Source organism: Ovis canadensis, chromosome 2 (genome assembly GCF_042477335.2).
Source record: "Ovis canadensis isolate MfBH-ARS-UI-01 breed Bighorn chromosome 2, ARS-UI_OviCan_v2, whole genome shotgun sequence".
NCBI classification, from domain to species: domain Eukaryota; kingdom Metazoa; phylum Chordata; class Mammalia; order Artiodactyla; family Bovidae; genus Ovis; species Ovis canadensis.
Genome location: NC_091246.1, coordinates 246917743 through 246936540, shown reverse-complemented (window position 1 = coordinate 246936540; position 18798 = coordinate 246917743). Strand labels below are relative to the sequence as shown.

The following is an 18798-nucleotide window of genomic DNA, read 5'->3' as shown; positions in this document are numbered from 1 at the left end:
TTTTAAATCTTGAGGCAGTCTGTCTCCACATTGGATCACAGATGTCTTCCCTACAGTTAAATTGAGGATGTGCTCAAGGAATAAGAGCTCCTTGTAAAACCACTGGAGTAAAAGCATAATGTCAGCAAGGATTAAATCTGAGTCTTCAGGTTTTCCCTGTTTTATGTCAGCTGCTCTGCTGATACAGGTGAGTTAGCTTAATACTTTATTAAGCACAAGAAAGAATCTAGGAATTGTCAATAAAATTGAACCAAAACCTTAATGTCTTCCCTCATAGTTCAATCAGTAAAGAAACTGCCTGCAATGCAGGAGAACTGGGTTCGATTCCTGGGTCAGGAAGATCCTCTGGAGAAAGAAATGGCAACTCACTCCAGTACTGTCGCCTGGAGAAAACCATGGATAGACGAGCCTGGCAGGCTACAGTCCATGCGATCGCGAGAGTCAGACACGATTTAGCAACTAACCCACCACCACCATGTGTCTGTACCCAAGATGGTATTGAGAGCATCATCTTTCATGAAACTAAACATAATTATTTAAGATCATTATAAGATTATTAAGTTTTTAGTCTTTTTAGTATCAAATCTATCTCTGACCTGTCTCATTGTACATAAGGAGACTTTGCTATAATAAGTGGTTGTACACACACACACACACACATACACACACAAATGGGCAATGGTGGAAAGTTGTCTTGTTTTCAAACAGGCCTTGTTTCTCTTGGATGCTTTCCCTTAATATCCGACAGCCAAACGTCGAAACTGTAAAAGGAAAGTGAACTTTTTATTACAGATGAATCCTTACACACTCAATATTGCACACATATTGATTCTGATTTGACCTTTTGAAACTTATGTTGCCCAAAATGTTACTTAATCATAAAGGTCTTATCACAAATAACCTTTATCACAAAGTTCTTTCAAAAAATCTGAGTTGGAAGACCTCTTGGGTCAATCTCATTTCATTCAGCTCTTTACATGGATCATTCATGGTCACCTGGCTTTTGTTTGAACACCTCCAATGAAGGAGACTCATCAACATGTAAAGTAGTTCTTTCCATAACATCTTATGGAAAAACCTGAATGAACTTAATTGGCCAACCCAATAGTGTCCTCTGTCATCCAAGGATGAGATGGGTATCCTTGGGGTTGGTGAGTGTCCCACCCTACGCAGCACCGAGCATGGTCTGGGCAGTCAGTGAAGGAATGTCCTTTGTAACCTCTAGTAGTCTGCTTCTATGACATATAATAAGGGCATTTTATAATGTTTAAGATGTCTTTTTTGGATAGTTTACAAAAAAATCATTCCTGGATTTATCAGCTTGGGAAGTTCATATTCTTGTATTTCAAATGCAAGCTGTAAGTATTATCCTGCTGAAAAAATGGTTCTACTCAGCTGTTAAAAAAAAAAAATCAGAAGATGATGGGGGAAGTAGCCATTCTCTAGTAGCTGACCATAACACATAAGACACACACACACGTATCTCCGGAGCCAGACAGACACCGATTCAGCTCCCTCCTGCACCATTTGCTAGCTCTCATTTTGGACAAGTGACTCATCTTTAGATGGGGAGACTTATTCTTACGCAGGGTTTTTGTGAGGATAAGATCAGATAATGTTGAGAAGCATCCAGCACAGACTCGGAAACGGTAGGCTTGCAGTAAGCGATAGCTGTGAGACTTAACACATTCCATTGTGGTTGTCTAAACCCTGAGTCGTAAACGTTCATGATCACGTGGTGGCTTGCATTAGACAGAATGTAGTCACAGATATCATGACCTCATTTGAGTTTCAGAACAACCCCCTGAGGTAGAACAAAGGTTAGTCTTCTTTTTTTAACCAGTGAGAGAAGTCAAGGTCTTGCCTACATCAGACCTTGCAGAGAGGTGACTAGAATCCAGGTCTTACTGTACCAGGGACACACTCTGTTTCACCTGCTCCCACAGGGGCTAGTGTTAGATGGGGTCCCCCGGTTTCCCTTCATTTGTTCAGCAAGGATTTACTGCAGCTCAAATAATTGAGGTGGACATTTGTCCTATTTGTGATATCTTCATGAGCAGAGTGCTTCATATATAACAGTTGCTCAATAAATACTTATGGAATGAATGGGTAGATTAAACCAGTTTCCTGAGTCCTTTCACTGGATTACTCTGCTTCTGCTAAAGGGACAAGAGCACTTGCAGGGGCCTGGGAGAGACTGGCTGTTGGGAGAAGCCAGTGGCTATAGAGAGAAGCTGGTTCAAGATGAGGCAGATTATACATGACCACATGGGTGATCCCAGGATAATGACACTTGGTAAAAGAAGCCAGACAAGTACATGCTATGTGGTTCCATTTACGTAAAGTTAGAGAAAAGGTAAGCTAATCCATTTCATGGCAAATAGATGGGGAAACAGTGGCTGCAGCCATGAAATTAAGAGACGCTTACTCCTTGGAAGGAAAGTTATGACCAACCTAGACAGCATATTAAAAAGCAGAGACATTACTTTGCCAACAAAGGTCTGTCTAGTCAAGGCTATGGTTTTTCCGGTGGTCGTGTATGGATGTGAGAGTTGGACTGTAAAGAAAGCTGAGCACAGAAGAATTGATGATTTGAACTGTAGTGTTGGAGAAGACTCTTGAGAGTCCCTTGGACTGCAAAGAGATCCAACCAGTCCATCCTAAAGGAGATCAGTCCTGGGTGTTCATTGGAAAGACTGATGTTGAAGCTGAAACTCCAGTTCTTTGGCCAGCTGATGCAAAGCGCTGACTCACTGGAAAAGACCCTGATGCTGGGAAGGATTGAGGGCAGGAGGAGAAGGGGACGACAGAGGATGAGATGGTTGGATGGCATCACCAACTCAATGGACATGGGTTTGGGTGGACTCGGAGTTGGTGATCGACAGGGAGGCCTGGCATCCTGTGGTTCATGGGGTTGCAAAGAGTCAGATACGACTGAGTGACTGAATGGAACTGAACTGAACTGAAGCTAATCCATGGGACAGAAAGCAGTTCAGTAGTTGCCTGGGGATGAAACAGGATGGAGTTGGGAGGGAGCAGTTTCTAAGAGGCAGGATGAAATCTTTGGTGGTGAATATGTTCTTTTCCCTCAAACATATTATTTATTTATTTGGCTGCATCAAGTCTTAATTGTGGCACGCAAGATCTTCGTTGTATATGCGAGATCTTTCACTGTGGCGCACAGCTCTTAATTGTGGCACGCTGCCTCTCTAGTTGTGGCAGGAGGGTTCAGTAGTTGCAGCACATGGGCTTAGCTGCCCCGGGACATATGGGATCTTAGTTCCCTGACCAACAGTTGAACCAGTACCTGCTGCATTGGAAGGTAGATTCTTAACCACTGGATCACTAGGCAAGTCCTGACACATATGTTCTTACTCGATGTGGTCATGGTTTCAGGGGTGTATAAATATGTTTAAAGGTATCAAATTATATACTTAATATGTGCAGTTTGTTGTCAAGTATACCTCCAGAAAGCTGTTTCAAGAAGAAGAGGAGCACAGAGATAAAGGAAAAGGAGAAGAAGTGGGTTTTCTCTGTAGGTTCTCTCAGTTTGGCCCCTACAGACCTAAATACCAAGGTCCATAGTAAGGCTGGTTCTGTGTCCCACCAGTGGTCAGTATCTTGGCCTGCTGGGTGAGAAAGCCAACCTCAGCATCAGCTGGAAGATTACCTAAGGCAACACACATCAGAGTACTTTGTGAACTGCGAGTGCAGCTCAAAGGGAGGAAGGCAGTGGGGTCTCAGGGAATGAGCCCGACCTTCTTCCTAGCCCTACAATGTCACCTAGACTGTCAGTGGTCGCTGAATTATTCAAGCTGTATGTCTCTTGACTCACTGACCCCAGATTCCTATACTACAAGTTTTTTCGTGTCCACTGGCTGTAATTTACCCCGCTCTTCCTCTCAGAACTTAGACAGTCATAACTCCGCTCAGAAGTCTAGCAAATGAGGGGACTGGACTTGCTGGCCCCTGCGGGCCTTCTGGCGTTTGCAACGCAGGATTCTATCACCTTCATGTCGAACTATTAGCCCACTTTGGTGACTCCAGATGGGGAGGAGACGTGGCCAGTGTCAGTTCCCACATCCCTGACCCTCAGTGACTTTGAGGCATCAGGGAAATGGGAACATCTACTACCTCCCCACCCCCCACCAACACACACACACACACACACGCACACACGTATCATGGATTTGCTTCTTCTCCAGTGCTCCTTACTTCATTTTCATTTGTTTTTTACTTTACTCTCCATAAATACCAAGTTAACATACATGCCCCAGGTATCTTTTTAAGTCCATTCACTCCAAACTTATGACATTAATAGGGTGAAAATCTTACCTTCCAGAAAGATTGGTCGTCAAAGTAGTGAACCTTGTGAGTTGATTTCCATATGTTGAGGTTTAAGAGCAAACCTGTTTAAGTTCATGAATAAATGTTACACATTTAGAGGATTGCATTTATCTCAAAGTTAATCAGACTATCTTATCTCACCTATGATAACTCAACAAAAATCCTTTTATCTTCCACAACCAGGAGATAGACACACTGAAGCACTGTCCTTCCTGGACCAGTTTAATTAATTCTATAGAGATCTTTTAAAAGGAACTGGTAAGAACAATTGTAATATCTGCTGCTGCTGCTAAGTCACTTCAGTCGTGTCCGACTCTGTGAGACCCCAGAGACGGCAGCCCACCAGGCTCCCCCGTCCCTGGGATTCTCCAGGCAAGAACACTGGAGTGGGTTGCCGTTTCCTTCTCCAATGCAGGAAAGTGAAAAGTGAAAGTGAAGTCGCTCAGTCGTGTCCGACTCTTAGTGACCCCATGGACTGCAGCCTACCAGGCTCCTCCGTCCATGGGATTCTCCAGGCAAGAGTACTGGAGTGGGTTGCCATTGCCTTCTCCTTGTAATATCTAATTCATGACTAAACTTAGAAAATGAAGCTAGATCTTGCACTGTGTCTGTCTAAATATGTCTTGGTATGTCTTTGTCTCTGGGTAATATTTTTGATGTTAATTTGTAAATAAGCTCTATTTATTTGGCTTAAAAAAAGGTAAGTGCTTACAAATCAAATAATTCTAAATTAAACAATAAATTCCAGGTTCATGTGAACTGGGAAATATTTAGTATTAAATATCTGATATTAATGTTTGTTTGTTGATCTATCTAATATAGACATGTCTTAGAGTAATTAGACTGCCCTCGTGATTTCCCTGGTGGCTCAGATGGTAAAGCATCTGTCTACAATGCAGGAGACTTGGGTTCTATCCCTGGGTTGGGAAGTTCCCTGGAGAAGGAAATGGCAACCCACTAGAAAATCCCATGGATGGAGGAGCCTGGTGTCCACGGGGTCGCAAAGAGTCGGACACGACTGAGCGAATTCACTTCACTTTAAGAACAATTATATCCAAAGGATTTAGATACGCTGAGAGGTGTGTGATAGTCACGGATCTAACACGCTTCCCGAGACAGAGAAGAAGGACCCTGTTGGACAAAGCCCCACTTGAAAGCTGATTCATTTAAACACAAGAGCTACCATGGAGAGCGACTCAAACAGCCACCCTTGCAGGTTCATCCTCCCTGGTTCCAAGAAAGTCACAGCGACCTCAGCTCCAGATTCCACTGGTTAGGAGAGCAGGTAATAACATGTGCTCCTGTGCTTGTTCTTGTCAGCCATCCCACCTCTGCCCAGAGAGCTAGGGCCCTATGCATTCCCCCAGCTGCTCAGAGTGGCATTTCCAGCGCATAAAGTCGTGCTTACCTTTCATGTGAAGCAGGGAAATGCCACTGATAGACTTATCTGTGTATTTTTAATGATGATCCATCCCAATGTATTAAATAGTAAGATTAACAAGAGTAGGCGTGTGCTCATTCACACTCGCCTCTTACAGTGTGTGCCTTTAACTGATGTTGGCATGGAGAGTGTAATCGACACGCCTCGTTTAGCTAGAATTACTCATAAATGAACCTCTGTTGCCTACATATATTTTTCAGATAGTTGAGGCTTACTCATCACTGATGAAAATCCATCTAAAATATATTTTCTTGTCTTGTGAGACAACACTGAACACAATTAGACTTTTTTAAAAAATTAGAGTTGTTGACAGGAATATCCATTTATCAAAGGCACTATATAATGTGGAGAAGGGCCACAGCTGCTGAAAGTTACTGGCCTGTTCTCTGGCAGCCCAAGCTTCTCATGTTCTTGTGTCTGGTTTTAAGAATTTACTTTCTCCTGCTAGGCTCTTTGCTCTCACTGCTCACTTCTACCAGTGTGTCTTACCTCTGGAAACCTAACTCTAATCTGCTATTTTTAATCTGCCTGAACTGGGAAAACCCTTAACCATGCTTGATAAGATGGTTTCTTTTTATTCTCTCTCTCTCTCTCTCTTTTGGCTGTACCACAAAGCATGTGAGATCCTACTTCCCTGACCAGGGATGGAACCTGTGCCCCTGGAGTGGAGACACAGAGTCTTATCCATTGTACCACCAGGGAGGTCGCCAAGATTGTTTCTTACCTAAGTGCCTATAGGAGGGCTTCACAGAAAGGAGTCTCTTCATGGGTAAAATGCTTGATTTTAAGGGGTCAATTTGGTGCCATCCTGGCTTTTAGGAGGCCTCTTTCCCCTTACATTTTCCAAGTAAATTTTTTTTTTTAATTTGGGGAAATATTAGGGAATGTCTTTGTGGTGTACAACACACAGAAAGCTGTCTTTCTTTTTCAGTTTTTGGCCAAGTGGCATGCAGGATCTTAGTTCCCCGACCAGGGATTGAACCTGAGATGCTGAAGTGGAAGTGCAGAGTCCTAACCACTGGGTCACCAGGGAAATCCCGTCTAAGTGCTTTTAAATCACCAGTTTCCTCAAGTAGAAAGCAACATGTAAAGATGAAAGCTCATTGTTCTTAACTCTTAAAGGAGTAATAGGAGTGTCTTTATTCTCTTTCTTGATCTCAGTGAAGCGTGGGAAGCCCTCTGAGTTGCTTTACAAGGCAGCACCACTCAGCGTCGTTTGTCTACGCTGCTGACAGTGGCGAATGGCATGAGGGCCCAGGTGTGGGACTGCCAAATACGATGCAGGATGCTCAGTTCATTCTGAATTCTGAGTTGGGTGCCTTGTGTTTTCACTTGTTAAATCTGGCAACTCTCTTCAGGGCTGGACTGCCACCACCAATAGAATGTAAACCTAGGGCAGGAGGCCTTGTTCTCATCTGTGTTTAATCAGTCATCTCAGACTCTGTTGAAAGCTGAGGCCAATTGGTACATTAAAGCAATTCCAGCCAATCTCATTCTCGAAAATTCCAGAAAGTACTTTCGGGACTTTCCTGGTAGTCCAGTGGTTAAGACTCTGTGCTTCCAATGCAGGGAATGTGGCTTCCATCCCTGGTCAGGGAACCGAGACTCCTCATGCCATTGCTGTTCAGTCACTAAGTCGTGTCTGACTCTTTGTCACCCCATGGACTGCAGTATGCTAGGCTTTCCTGTCCTTCACTATTTCCCAAAGTTTGCCCAAACTCATGTCCATTGAGTCGCTGATGCCATCCAACCATGCCGTGTGGCCCAAAAAAAGTACTATCATACATGTTTTAGAGCTGAAAGGATGCCAAATGATTAGTTACTATAATCCATCCACTTTACAGAAAGCCAGCCAATGCCCAGTGCACACCATTCACCCAAGGTCACACCATTCTTTAGTGTCTGCTTTGGCTATTTTGTCTCTTATTTGGCATTCACTCCCTGCTTAGAGACACAATATGTGAGAGTCTAACCAAGAAAAGATATTTACCTGTAGAATAACAGTGAGCAATTCTGGACAGAATGCATGTTTTCATCTTGTGTGCAAGTAAGACAGACAGATTGATGTCTCCTGAAGATTCTTCTGGGACTTCCCTGGTGGGCCAGTGGCTAGGACTCTGCACTTCCAGTTTGATCCCTGGTCAGGGAACTAGATCCCACATGCCATATGTGTTTTGGGGGCTTCCCTGGTGGCTCAGATGATAAAGAATCTGTCTGCAATGTGGGAGACCCGGGTTTGATCCCTGGGTCAGAAAGATCTGGTGAAGGGAATGGCAATGCACTCCAGTATTCTTGCCTGGAGAATCCCATGGACAGAGGAGCCTGGTGGACTACAGCCCACAGGGTCGCAAAGATTTGGGCATGACTGAGCGACCCTCACAGTCACATTCACAAGATTCTTTGCTCTTCTGTCACATTGCAGAAGTAAAAACGTACTTCAGTCCTCTGCCTACGGATCTCTAATGGCCTCCCATCTTCAGAATGATCTGGCGCCTTGCTGCCGCTCTGTCTCCAGCCCCCTCCCCTCTCCCCACCTCTCCAGCTACATCAGCTACGCTGACATCCTTGCTATTCCCCGAACAGGCAAAGGATGCTCCTGCCTCAGTGCCTCTGGCGTTGCTGTCCCTTTTCATGGAAAGTTCTTCTCCCAAATAAATACGCAGTATGTCTCCCTCCTTCTTTGCAGTCAAGTCCTTGCTTAACGGTCAACTTCTTAGGTAGGACTTCCTTACTACCCTGCCTAAAGAGCACCCCACTCTTGCCATGACTCTGCATTTCCCTACCCTGATTTATTTCTCTTCATAGTGCTTATCACCATCTGATGTACCATATTTTTTCCTGTTTATGGTGAAAACTCCCTCTCCACCTAGAATATTAACTCGGTGTGACCAGGGAATTTGGTTTGTTCACTGCTGTGTCCCTGTACCTGGTCTATTTGCTGAACAAAATAGCAGTTTAGGTGTTATCAGGGAATAAGAGGTAAGCTCTGTAAGCCTCAGGGTTTCTTTAGTCTTCTGTACAAAATTCAGTGAAATCACCAGTCCTGGGCTCAAGAGGCTACAGTGTTCAGGTGACCTCTGAGGGCCTTCCCAATTCTGAACTGTTGTGATTCTGTGTTCATTTGTTTTTTTTTTTTTTTAAATCAAGATATGAGACCTTTGCCTCATTTGGCTGGAGCTGAAGGAGGTGGGTTCATGGGGAAGGAGATGGGCACATATATGTCCAACCATGGGGCAGTTGAAATCTTGGCCCAGACTCTGCACCCTGGACAATGGTGGAAGAAGGGTGGTCTCACACTGACCTGTCAAGAGACCAGAGGTCACACCCATGATGATGGTGAAGCCCAATGCCCCGACGTTGATGAGCACCTGGTAGCCACGCCTAGAAATGACAAAGCAGATGTGGTCACATTTGAGCATCAGGCTGCAAAGGTCACTGGGGACCAAAAGGACTCTGTGCATCAGTAGTGACGCTGTCAGCAAGGGCCACCAGGAGAACGAATGTCCCCTCCCCAGGCAGTACCTTCCATCGCTCTCCTGCAAAGCTGCTCAGACACGTAGAAGGGGAAGAAGGGATTTCAAGATCCTCTTTGGCTTACTTTAGTTCATGGATAATGAACTAGACCAGAAGTCAGAAAACCCAAGGTCAAGTCCCAGTTCTGTCACTAGCTGTGTGACCCTAGGCACTTAACCTTGAAGTCCTGAGTTTCCTCATTAGGCAATTAAAGATAAAGGCTTTATGTCTCTCAGGGCAAGAAGAAGAAAGGTTTTATGTCTAAGTAGGCGAAAGAAACTGAACAGACATTTCCAAAGAGGAGGTATTCAAATGCTTAAGTAGTCATCAAGGAAATGAAAATTAAAACAGTAAGTTTGATGTCTAAATTATATATGAGGTAAAGGAAGCTCTCAGTTTCTACTGTATAAACCACAATAGAAAACTGAAAGTATCCACTGAAGCAGATTGCATGAAAACTGTATGATCCAACAGCTCAACTTCTAGGCATATACTCAACAGAAATGCATTTGTAGGTTCAAAAAAAAAGTGCTGGAACATTCATAACAACAATACTAGCTCCATACTAGAAACTACCCAAATGCTCATCGACAATGGGTAAATCGTGCTGTGTTCATATAATGGAACTCTGTTCTATGTTTTCTTAAATTTTGTATTTGCCACTCATTTATTGCAGGGCCAAACTAAGCGTCAACATTGTTTACCTTGATCTCTCATAAGTCAACTTTCATTACAAACCCCCAACTGCAAGCTCTAACATTTGTGTTTTCACTTTCGGCCTAGAGGGGACATCCCTGTGTCCCTCCCCTGCCACTCTAGTCCTAAAGACATAGTCTCCTGCGTGTGGTAAGCTTTCACGTGTCCCTGCATGGTATGCCATGCCTCTCATTTCCATGGCAATTGGAACACTGAAGTTTCCGTTCAATGACCTTGGCCTCTCCATGTTGTCATTCAGCTGCCTTTATCAATTAAGCCCAAGCACAAATCAATGCTATACTCCAATGAGAATGAACAATCTACAGAGATACTCAACGACATGGATGGATCTCACAACTTCAAAGGTGAGTAAAAGAAGCCAAGAAGAACACAAGAGCAGACCTCCTGTATGATTTTATGCATTTAAAGGACAAAACCAGGCGAGACTGCTGCTCTTAGAAGTCAGGTTAGTGGTTGCCCTGGGACAGGACACAGATTTCTGTGTGCTGGTTATCCGCCGTGTCAGAAGTCATTAAGTGGTATTCTTATGATACATTTTTTAAAATGTTTGTTTCTCTGTTTCGGCTGCGCTGGGGCTTTGGTGCTACGCGGGCTACGCCAGCTTTTCCCTAGCTGCGGCGAGTGGAGGCTGCTCTCTGGTTGCAGTATGCGGGCTTCCCATAGCAGCAGCTTCTCTTTTGCGGAGCACGGGCTCTAGCGCGCTGGCTTAATAGCTGCGGAGCACAGGCTTAGCTGTTCTGTGCCGTGTGGGATCTTCCCAGACCAGGGATGGAGCCTGTGCCTCCTGCATTGGCAGCTGGATTCTTTACCACTGGACCATCAGGGAAGCCAACCCTTATGATACTTGACTACTCTGGAAGTAGACTGTATTACAAGCAAAAAGTTTCTTTAAAAAGCAGTAAGTGGTAGAATAAAAGCAAGAAGCCAGTCACTCAGTCGTGACGACTCTTTGCGACCCCATGGAATAGTCCGTGGAATTCTTCAGGCCAGAATACTGGAGTGAGTAGACATTCCCTTCTCTGGGTGATCTTCCTGACCCAGGAATCGAACCAGGGTCTCCTGCATTGCACGTAGGATAAAGGCTAAGCCCAAATCTGCTACTTACAACCCAAATTCGCTCTACCCTGCTGCCATCTGAGAGTAGAAATGGATGAGGCAGAAATGGCTGTGTTAACATTCCCCACGCAGGGTGGGCTCCTTGTGCCAGGGCTTCAGCCTCTACGGTTTACCGCCTGAGAGTCTCTCTTTCACAAATGGGAGGTGCAGGTTAGGAAAGTGAACCAAGGGTCGCATTGCCATGTGGCTTGGAGTGGGTGTTTCTAGGGATTCAAACCAGGCAGTTCCGTCTACCCACAAAAGTGGCCAAATTTCAGCATCGGTGGGCTCCCTTCTCAGATTTGGCCAGATCTGCATTCCAGGGCTGCTATTATTTATTCATTTGTTTATGGCCACACTGGGTCTTCATTGCTGAGAGTGGGCTTCATCTAGCTATGGCAAGCGGGGGCTGCTCTTTAGCTGTGGTGTTCAAGCCTCTCGTTGCAGTGGCTTCTCTTGTGGTGGAGCACGGGCTCTAGAGTGCAAGGCCTCAGCAGCTGCAGCTCCTGGGCTCTAGAGCACAGGCTCAGTAGTTGTGGCGCTCGGGCTTAGTGACCACCTAGCATGGGGATTTTATCTCCTGCCTTGGCAGGAGGATTATTTACTCCTGGACCACCAGGGAAGTCCCAGGGATACTATTTTGTTTTTAATATTTTTCTTTAAAGTGAAGTTGCTCAGTCGTGTCTGACTCTTTGCAATCCCATGGACTATAGCCTACCAGGCTCTTCCGTCCATAGGATTTTCCAGGCAAGAGTACTGGAGTGGGTTGGCATTTCCTTCTCCAGGGGATCTTCCCGACCCAGGGATCGAACCTAGGTCTTCCATGTTGCAGGCAGATGCTTTACCATCTGAGCCACCAGGGAAGCCCATATATTTTTCTTTAAGTAAACTTAAAAAAATTTTTTTTAAATAAACCTATTTAAAAGGAACTTTGTGTCACTAGCTTAAAAGAAGAGAAATAGGAGGTAACCAAGATACAATGAAAAAAAAATATTGCTTTAATCTCCTTTAGATGCAGCAGCCGGGGCAAATCTCAGACTGAGGTTTCCTCTGCTGCTGTTGAAGTTGGAGGTCAGCGAGGGTGGGAACAGCGTGGAGACACTCAGCCCTAAGGGGAGCCTTTTCCCCTGATGTAATCAACAAGTTGCATGAGAACTGCAAAAGGGCGCCTTCAGTGTGTGATCCGGTGCTCTTCCAGTGTGTCTTCACACCACTTAAAATCCCACAATTTGTGAAAAACGCTCCATCCAGGCTCCAAGCACAGCATCTGACTCATTTACACTCACTCACCCGAATAGGGAAATGGGCAAATACTGTTCGTGGAATGAATGAAAAGTCATTCTTTGGAATGATGTGTCCGATGACACAGAACTACTAAAGCAGCTGACCCACACTCCCTGGGAAGTGCTCTGACGACCAGCTCAGTCCTCTTGCCACCTTTCCATTATGTCCAGATGCTCCTCTTACAGAGGCAGCAGCGTCAGTAACTATCGTAAAGAAAGGGGCCGTGTGTTGAGCTTTTACTACGTGCCAAGCACTGTCCTGAGCCCTTTCTCGTAAGAAAGTGAAAGTGTCAGTTGCCCAGTGGTGTCTGACTCTTTGTGACCCCATGGACTGTAGCCCACCAGGCTCCTCTGTCCACGGGACTCTCCAGGCAAGAATCCTGGAGTGAGCTGCCATTTCCTCCTGGGACTGAACGCAAGTCTTCTACATTGTAGGCAGATTTTTTACTGTCTGAGCCACTAGGGAAGCCTTTGAACCCTTTCTTTTATGTTGCTGAATCTTCACAGCAGCCCTGGGACATGCATCTTATCATCCTATTTTACAGATAGAAAACTGAGACTTTAGAGAGAGTTTGAATACCTTATCCAAAGTCACACAACTGTTAAGTGTGACATTGCTCTATTTGTCCCCGAGGCCTGTGCCCTTTACTTCCAGCAGACCAGAGGCCACCCTGAGAGAGGTCATTGCTGTCACTGTGCCCTTCCCTTTGCCAAGTTCCTGCAGAGGAGAGAAAACTAATACTTGGTCCTCAGCTATCTCATCCTGATGAGACTTGACTTGGAGACGGTGCTGGAGTCAGGCTCACGCAGACTCACAGGACCACAGCTCTCATCTCCTCTCAACTCCATGTTTGGGAGTATCACTTTGATGGCTTGAAATCAGCCATGGAGAGTATTGGCACCAGAGAAATCAGTAAACGCTCTAAGTCAGGGCTTAGTTTCACCAGAAGGCCAGCCGTTAATCCTTTAGCAGCGGATTGGTAGTTTGTTTTGCTTTGTTTCTGTTTTTTGCTGTAGGCCAATAGTTCTTGAACCTGAACTTGCAGGAGAAGCACATATAGGACTTGAGAAAACAGACTGCTGGGTCCCGCCGCCAGGTTTCTAATTGTGTGGGTCTGGGGTGGGGGGGATTTGCATTTTTAACAAGTCCCAGGAGATACTGTTGCTGTTGAGAACCACTGTTCTGGGAGAGCCAGAGAATCACAGAATTTGGGGGAGGGGAGGGCAAGTGATCCAGAAGTTCCAGGTCAGCAGCCCACGAACAGAATTTGGTCCACACATTGTTTCTAATGGGGAATTTCCCTGTAGCCAAGATGGTAAGGAATCTGCCTGCAATGCAGGAGACCCAGGTAGGATCCCTGGGTCGGGAAGATCCCCTGGAGAAGGAAATGGCAACCCACTCCAGTATCCTTGCCTGGAGAATTTCATGGACAGAGGAGCCTGGCAGGCTACAGTCCATGGGGTCGCAAAGAGGTGGGCATGAGGCGACTTAGCACGCACGTGTTTCTAATGATTTTGAATCTTTTGCCAGTACTTGGGGGAGTATGTGCATAACTCTGGATTTCTGCCTTCTCTTAAAAAGTCATTAGATCTGGCAATCCTGATCCCAAGTCTCTGGATAGTTTAAGCTGCTGGGCACTGGGAACAAATGCCCGTGGTTTCCTCCCCCTGCTGGTCTCATTTTTAACCTTACCTGTCTGGCCCCTACAGGCATCTGAGTGTAGGACCCTGCTAGATTAACCTGTTGTTTTACAGAGGGGGACTCAGGGCCCCGGAGAGAGGAAAGAGATTGCCGACAGTCACACAGTTATTAAAACAGCGGCAGGAACACCTTTGGAGTCCTTAACTGAGATGCCTTGCTTCACATATACCATCCTCTTCTCATCCCCAAATGGGATACTCCTCATCCCTAAGCAGCTCAAGGATGTATGTTTCATTTGCTCATAGATGATTCCTATAATCTGGGGCTATGGCTGTCTCTGTTGTCGGAATTATAAGGAACCTAGCTCTCCATGATTTCTCTGAGATGCTTCCAAACACAATTTCTCATCACCCTCCGCTGGTGATCACCACCTCGACAGCCAGCTTCCAGCCACGTGACTTCAGACAGCTAACTCCCCCAAGGTATCAATTCTTAGGGAAAACTAATAACACCTCACCAGGTAGTTGTGAGGATTAAATAAGATGATGCACTTAATGATTTTAGCTTAATGCCTAGTACTTAGAAAGCAGTCAATAAATAGTACTGATTGTCATCAGTAATTTATTGTTGTTATCACTATATGGGTTCATCTGGAAAAATCTATTCCTGTATCATGCCCAAGTCACTCTTTCATTATGTGTGAGCCACATTCAGAAGATAAACAGCTCAAAAGAAAAACCCAGAAAGCGAGAACAAGAAGATAACAACTTTCAGAAAGCTATGGTCAGAGTTCTGATCATTGCTGTCTATTTGCCTGGGGGGCATAGGACCTGATTCTGGTCCAGGAACTTACATTCCTACCTCACAATTGAGACATTAACCACACCCTTTCCCTCTCTGCGTCTCAGGGATGAGCAGTATTCTGCATTTTCCTGCATGAACATATCACGTATCATATCCTTTTAACCACACAGTGCCTAGCTTCCAACACCCCTATGCGGGGAAGTACTATCATTATCTTCATTCCCCATGGGGAGACAGAGGCTCAGAGAGGTTAGGTAGCATGGCCCAGGTCAAGACCTCATGGTTATTTCACCACCACCAAAATCACCAGGGGCCGAAAAATGGACTCAGTTGGTTTTGGCCTGACTGCCTCCTCTGTCTCCATCTGGGGAGGCCTCAGGACTATCAGCTTTTCCTCTCACTTAAGCTAACTGCTTTAGAAAGAAGTGACCTGGACAGGTGATAAGTCCATACAAAGTGGGGACTTATCTGGAATTTTGGAATAAATTGGCCAACAGATATTCACTGAGGCCTTCTGACTGCCTGGCCCAGAGTGTATGCCCCTCACTCCCAGCCAAGGACTCTGGACACACTCCTTCCTGAGATGGATGGGGTGATAGGGGACTGAGCCAAGTGACCCACGTGGACTTATCGATTCCCTGGGCCTGAAGCGCCATCAGCACGATGTTGACGATCCCTCCAAGCAGACCCGGCAAGCCGAAGGTGTAGTGCACGCCGTAGGTGTCGTGGAGTTCCAGCGTTTGCTGAAGACACGCCTGGGGACAAACACTATCATCAGCAGAGCGACATGTGGGACTGCTACACCTTCCCCACCCTTTCCCAGACCCTCGGCATCCAGGGCATCCAGGGGGAATGGGCATTAGGGCTCAACTAAATAAGTACTTCTCAGTTTGTGTGTGTACTCACAGCATCTGGGCAGCTCATCCAAATGCAGAGTTGGATTTAGTAGGTCTGGGGCCTGTGATTCTACACTTCTAACAAAGTCCCGGGTGATGCCAGTGCTGCCGGCCATGGTCCACACTGCTCCCATTTGGGGCTGTGTTGGGGGAACTCAGCTGGCAAAGAATCTGCCTGCAATGCAGGAGACCCCAGCTCGATTCCTAGGTCAGGAAGATCCCCTGGAGAAGGCATAGGCTACCCACTCCAGTATTCTTGGGCTTCCCTGTGGCTCAGCTGGTAAAGAATCGCCTGCAATGCCGGAAAGCTAGGTTCGATCCCTGGGTTGGAAAGATCCCCGGAGAAGGGAATGGCTACCCACTCCAGTGTTCTGGCCTGGAGAATTCCATGGACTATACAGTCCATGGGGTCGCAAAGAGTCGGACATGACTGAGCGACTTTCACTTTCACTTTCTTTCACTGAGGGGCCCTCCTGTGCATTATAGGAGGTTCAGCAGCATCCTTGGCCTATACCTTCTAGATGCCAGAAGCAGTCCTTTCCCAAGTATATCCACCAAAACTGTCTCCAGACATTGTCCATGTCCCCAGCAGTTGATTGAAACCCATTTGTCCAGCCCAAACTTAACTCCATTCAAGAGACTACATGGCTGATTAAAAGGTAAGAAGCTGACCACTCGAGTCCCAGTCAGCACTCCTTCCACTTCATCATTTGGCCTCCCAGCTGGCCATGAGCCAACAGACATGGATGCCAATGCAAATTTAAAAATGTATCTGTTTATTTGGCTGCACTGGGTCTTGGTTCCAGCACACAGGATCTTCCACTGTGGCACACGGACACTAGTGGTGTGCAGGCTCAGTAGTGTGACACACACAGGCTTAGCTGCTCTGCAGCACGTGGGGTCTTAGTTCCCAGACCTGACATTGAACCCATGACCCGTGCATTGGAAGGTGGAATCTTAACCACTGGACCACCAGGAAAGGCCTCCAATGCAAATTTTATCAGGCTAGTTCCCTCCTCAGAATCCCCATTGTGTTCAGATTAACAATTCAGACTCTTCAGCTCCCCCAGGAGGTGTTCCTGAGCACCAGCCGTCTCTCAAAGCTCTGGTGAGAGACACACCCCCTGATGAACTTGATGCTTAACATCTTTCTGTTTCTTGATTGGGTCGCATTCTCTTCTCACCACTGAGCCTTTGAACACACTGTTCCTTCTGCCCGGAGGACATTTCCCACTTCTTTCCCTGGTGAATATTAGTTCCCTGTCAATGCTTAGCTGAGACATCCTCTACCCTGGGAAGCATTACCTGACCCATCTCAGGCCAGCTTAGATGTGCTCTAGTAGCAGTTCTTAAACTGCGCTGTGTTTATTTATCCATTTTCTTCACTACATTATAGCTTGGGACACAGGATAACTGTTAAATGTGTTGAGCAAATGAATGAAAAAAAATCAGTGAATCATCTTTGAATCCCCTGATAATAGAATCAAGCAACCTGAGGCACAGAGAAAATGATGGACACTGAGCCTGATGATAACTCGTGATACACGAGTTTTGGCCACACCTTGTAGCTTGTGGGATCTTAGTTCCCCAACCAGGGACTGAACCGGGCCCTTGGCAGTCAAAGTTTGAACCACTGGATTTCTAGGAAATTCCTGTGATACATGTTTGGCTGTGCACATCTTACTTTCATCAGAGGGCCTCAAAGTCACAGGAGATAAAAGATGTGTGTTTCCACTTCAAAGATGAAAAGCAGACTGCTCCATCTGTGGTAAGATTGAGCTGTTGGTAAGTTCTTCCCTATTTGGGATTGAAACTGCCTCCCTGAATATCCACGGTTCATTCAAATTCAGCTTCTTGTGTCAACCAAGAATCTATTCCCTCTTCCTCCATCAAGTCTTCAAACCTACGAAGATTTGTTGCTCTTAAATATTTCTCTTGGAAGTGTGTTGTAACAAATGGGCTATGATGGAGCAGTGTGATCTTATCTGTCGAATATTGAAGAAGGATAAATCCATCCGCTCAGAAGAAGAACTAAACAATCAGAAGTGAAGATGACCTGGGTAATCAACCCAGCATCCCTCTTTTGGGTGCTGCCTTTCCCACCCCCCTTCACATGGTTCATGGACAAAAGCTGTATATGTATCACGTGGCCTATCTCCCACCCCTGCCAAAGATGGGCACATTATCCAAGTTAGACCAATGAATCCCTTCTCCAAAGAACTTGCAATTGGTACCAAGAAATTTCACCTGGCTGCCTTCTTGAAGAGAAAGATGACATTCCACCATGTGGAGGAGAAGAGGAAGGAAGAGTGAAAAGAAAACAGATGTTCAGGAAAAGCAAAAGAGGAAGAGCAGGAACTTCTTGGGCTCCCCACAACACTCCCACCCCTGGTGCCCGTCATGCCTGGGCTCCCAGCAGCACTCCCATCCTTGGGTTCAGCGGTGTCCCAGTAGCCTTATAACAAATCCCCCTTATTCCTGAGCAAGCTTGAACAGGTTCTGTTACTTGCTCCCCAAATCTTAGCAAAAGCACCATCCAACTTGGACGGGTCCCTCACCCAAGCTCTGAAGCTAAATTGAGAAGCTGCCAACCAATGCCTAATGCAGCCCATGGCAATACGTGATGGCCCACCATGGTCTAGGGGCCTGGACCTTGGCGTAAGGCCAAAGCAGCAGGAATTAGCTGCCCAGCTCCTTACCTGCAGGTATTTGACTCCCCCGATGGAGATCATCCCAGCCAGAAATCCCAGCACCATGGCAAGCCAAGGATAATGGATCAGGTTAGAAGGGGCGCCCACAACCACACCTCCTGCCAGCGCTGCATTGTGGATGTGAGTCTGCAAAGGAATAGCTTGTGGGTGAATGGAGTAAGCTAGAGGGCATCATCTCCCTAAGTTACTCGGTAAGCTGCTAGCAAGACAACACTATAACATCCTCCCTGCATCTCCAGTCCTGAAACCAGCCCCTCCCCTCTGCTGAGACTCCATCAGTGGTCTTATCTCACCCCATGTCTCAGGCTCAGGGAGCAATCACCCTGATCGAGAGTCATTTAGATTGAAA

At 46.0% G+C, this 18798-nt stretch overlaps 1 protein-coding gene across 2 annotated transcripts in view; it reads right to left on the bottom strand.

Annotated features, from left to right (window-relative positions):
* Window positions 1–192: 192 nt before the first annotated feature.
* The window catches only part of LOC138434388 (RH-like protein), a 40209-nt gene continuing 21603 nt past the window's right edge, over window positions 193–18798 (bottom strand). Inside the window, exons 6-10 of one of the 2 annotated variants that reach the window (XM_069578997.1) lie at window positions 18438–18575; window positions 15464–15597; window positions 9090–9169; window positions 4336–4409; window positions 193–761 (exon numbers count right to left, since the gene is read on the bottom strand). In XM_069578997.1, the coding sequence (XP_069435098.1) occupies window positions 735–761; window positions 4336–4409; window positions 9090–9169; window positions 15464–15597; window positions 18438–18575 (453 nt within the window). In that variant the 3' untranslated portion in view covers window positions 193–734. The remainder of the gene's footprint in view (window positions 762–4335; window positions 4410–9089; window positions 9170–15463; window positions 15598–18437; window positions 18576–18798) is intronic. The other variant, XM_069578998.1, reaches the window with a different exon arrangement.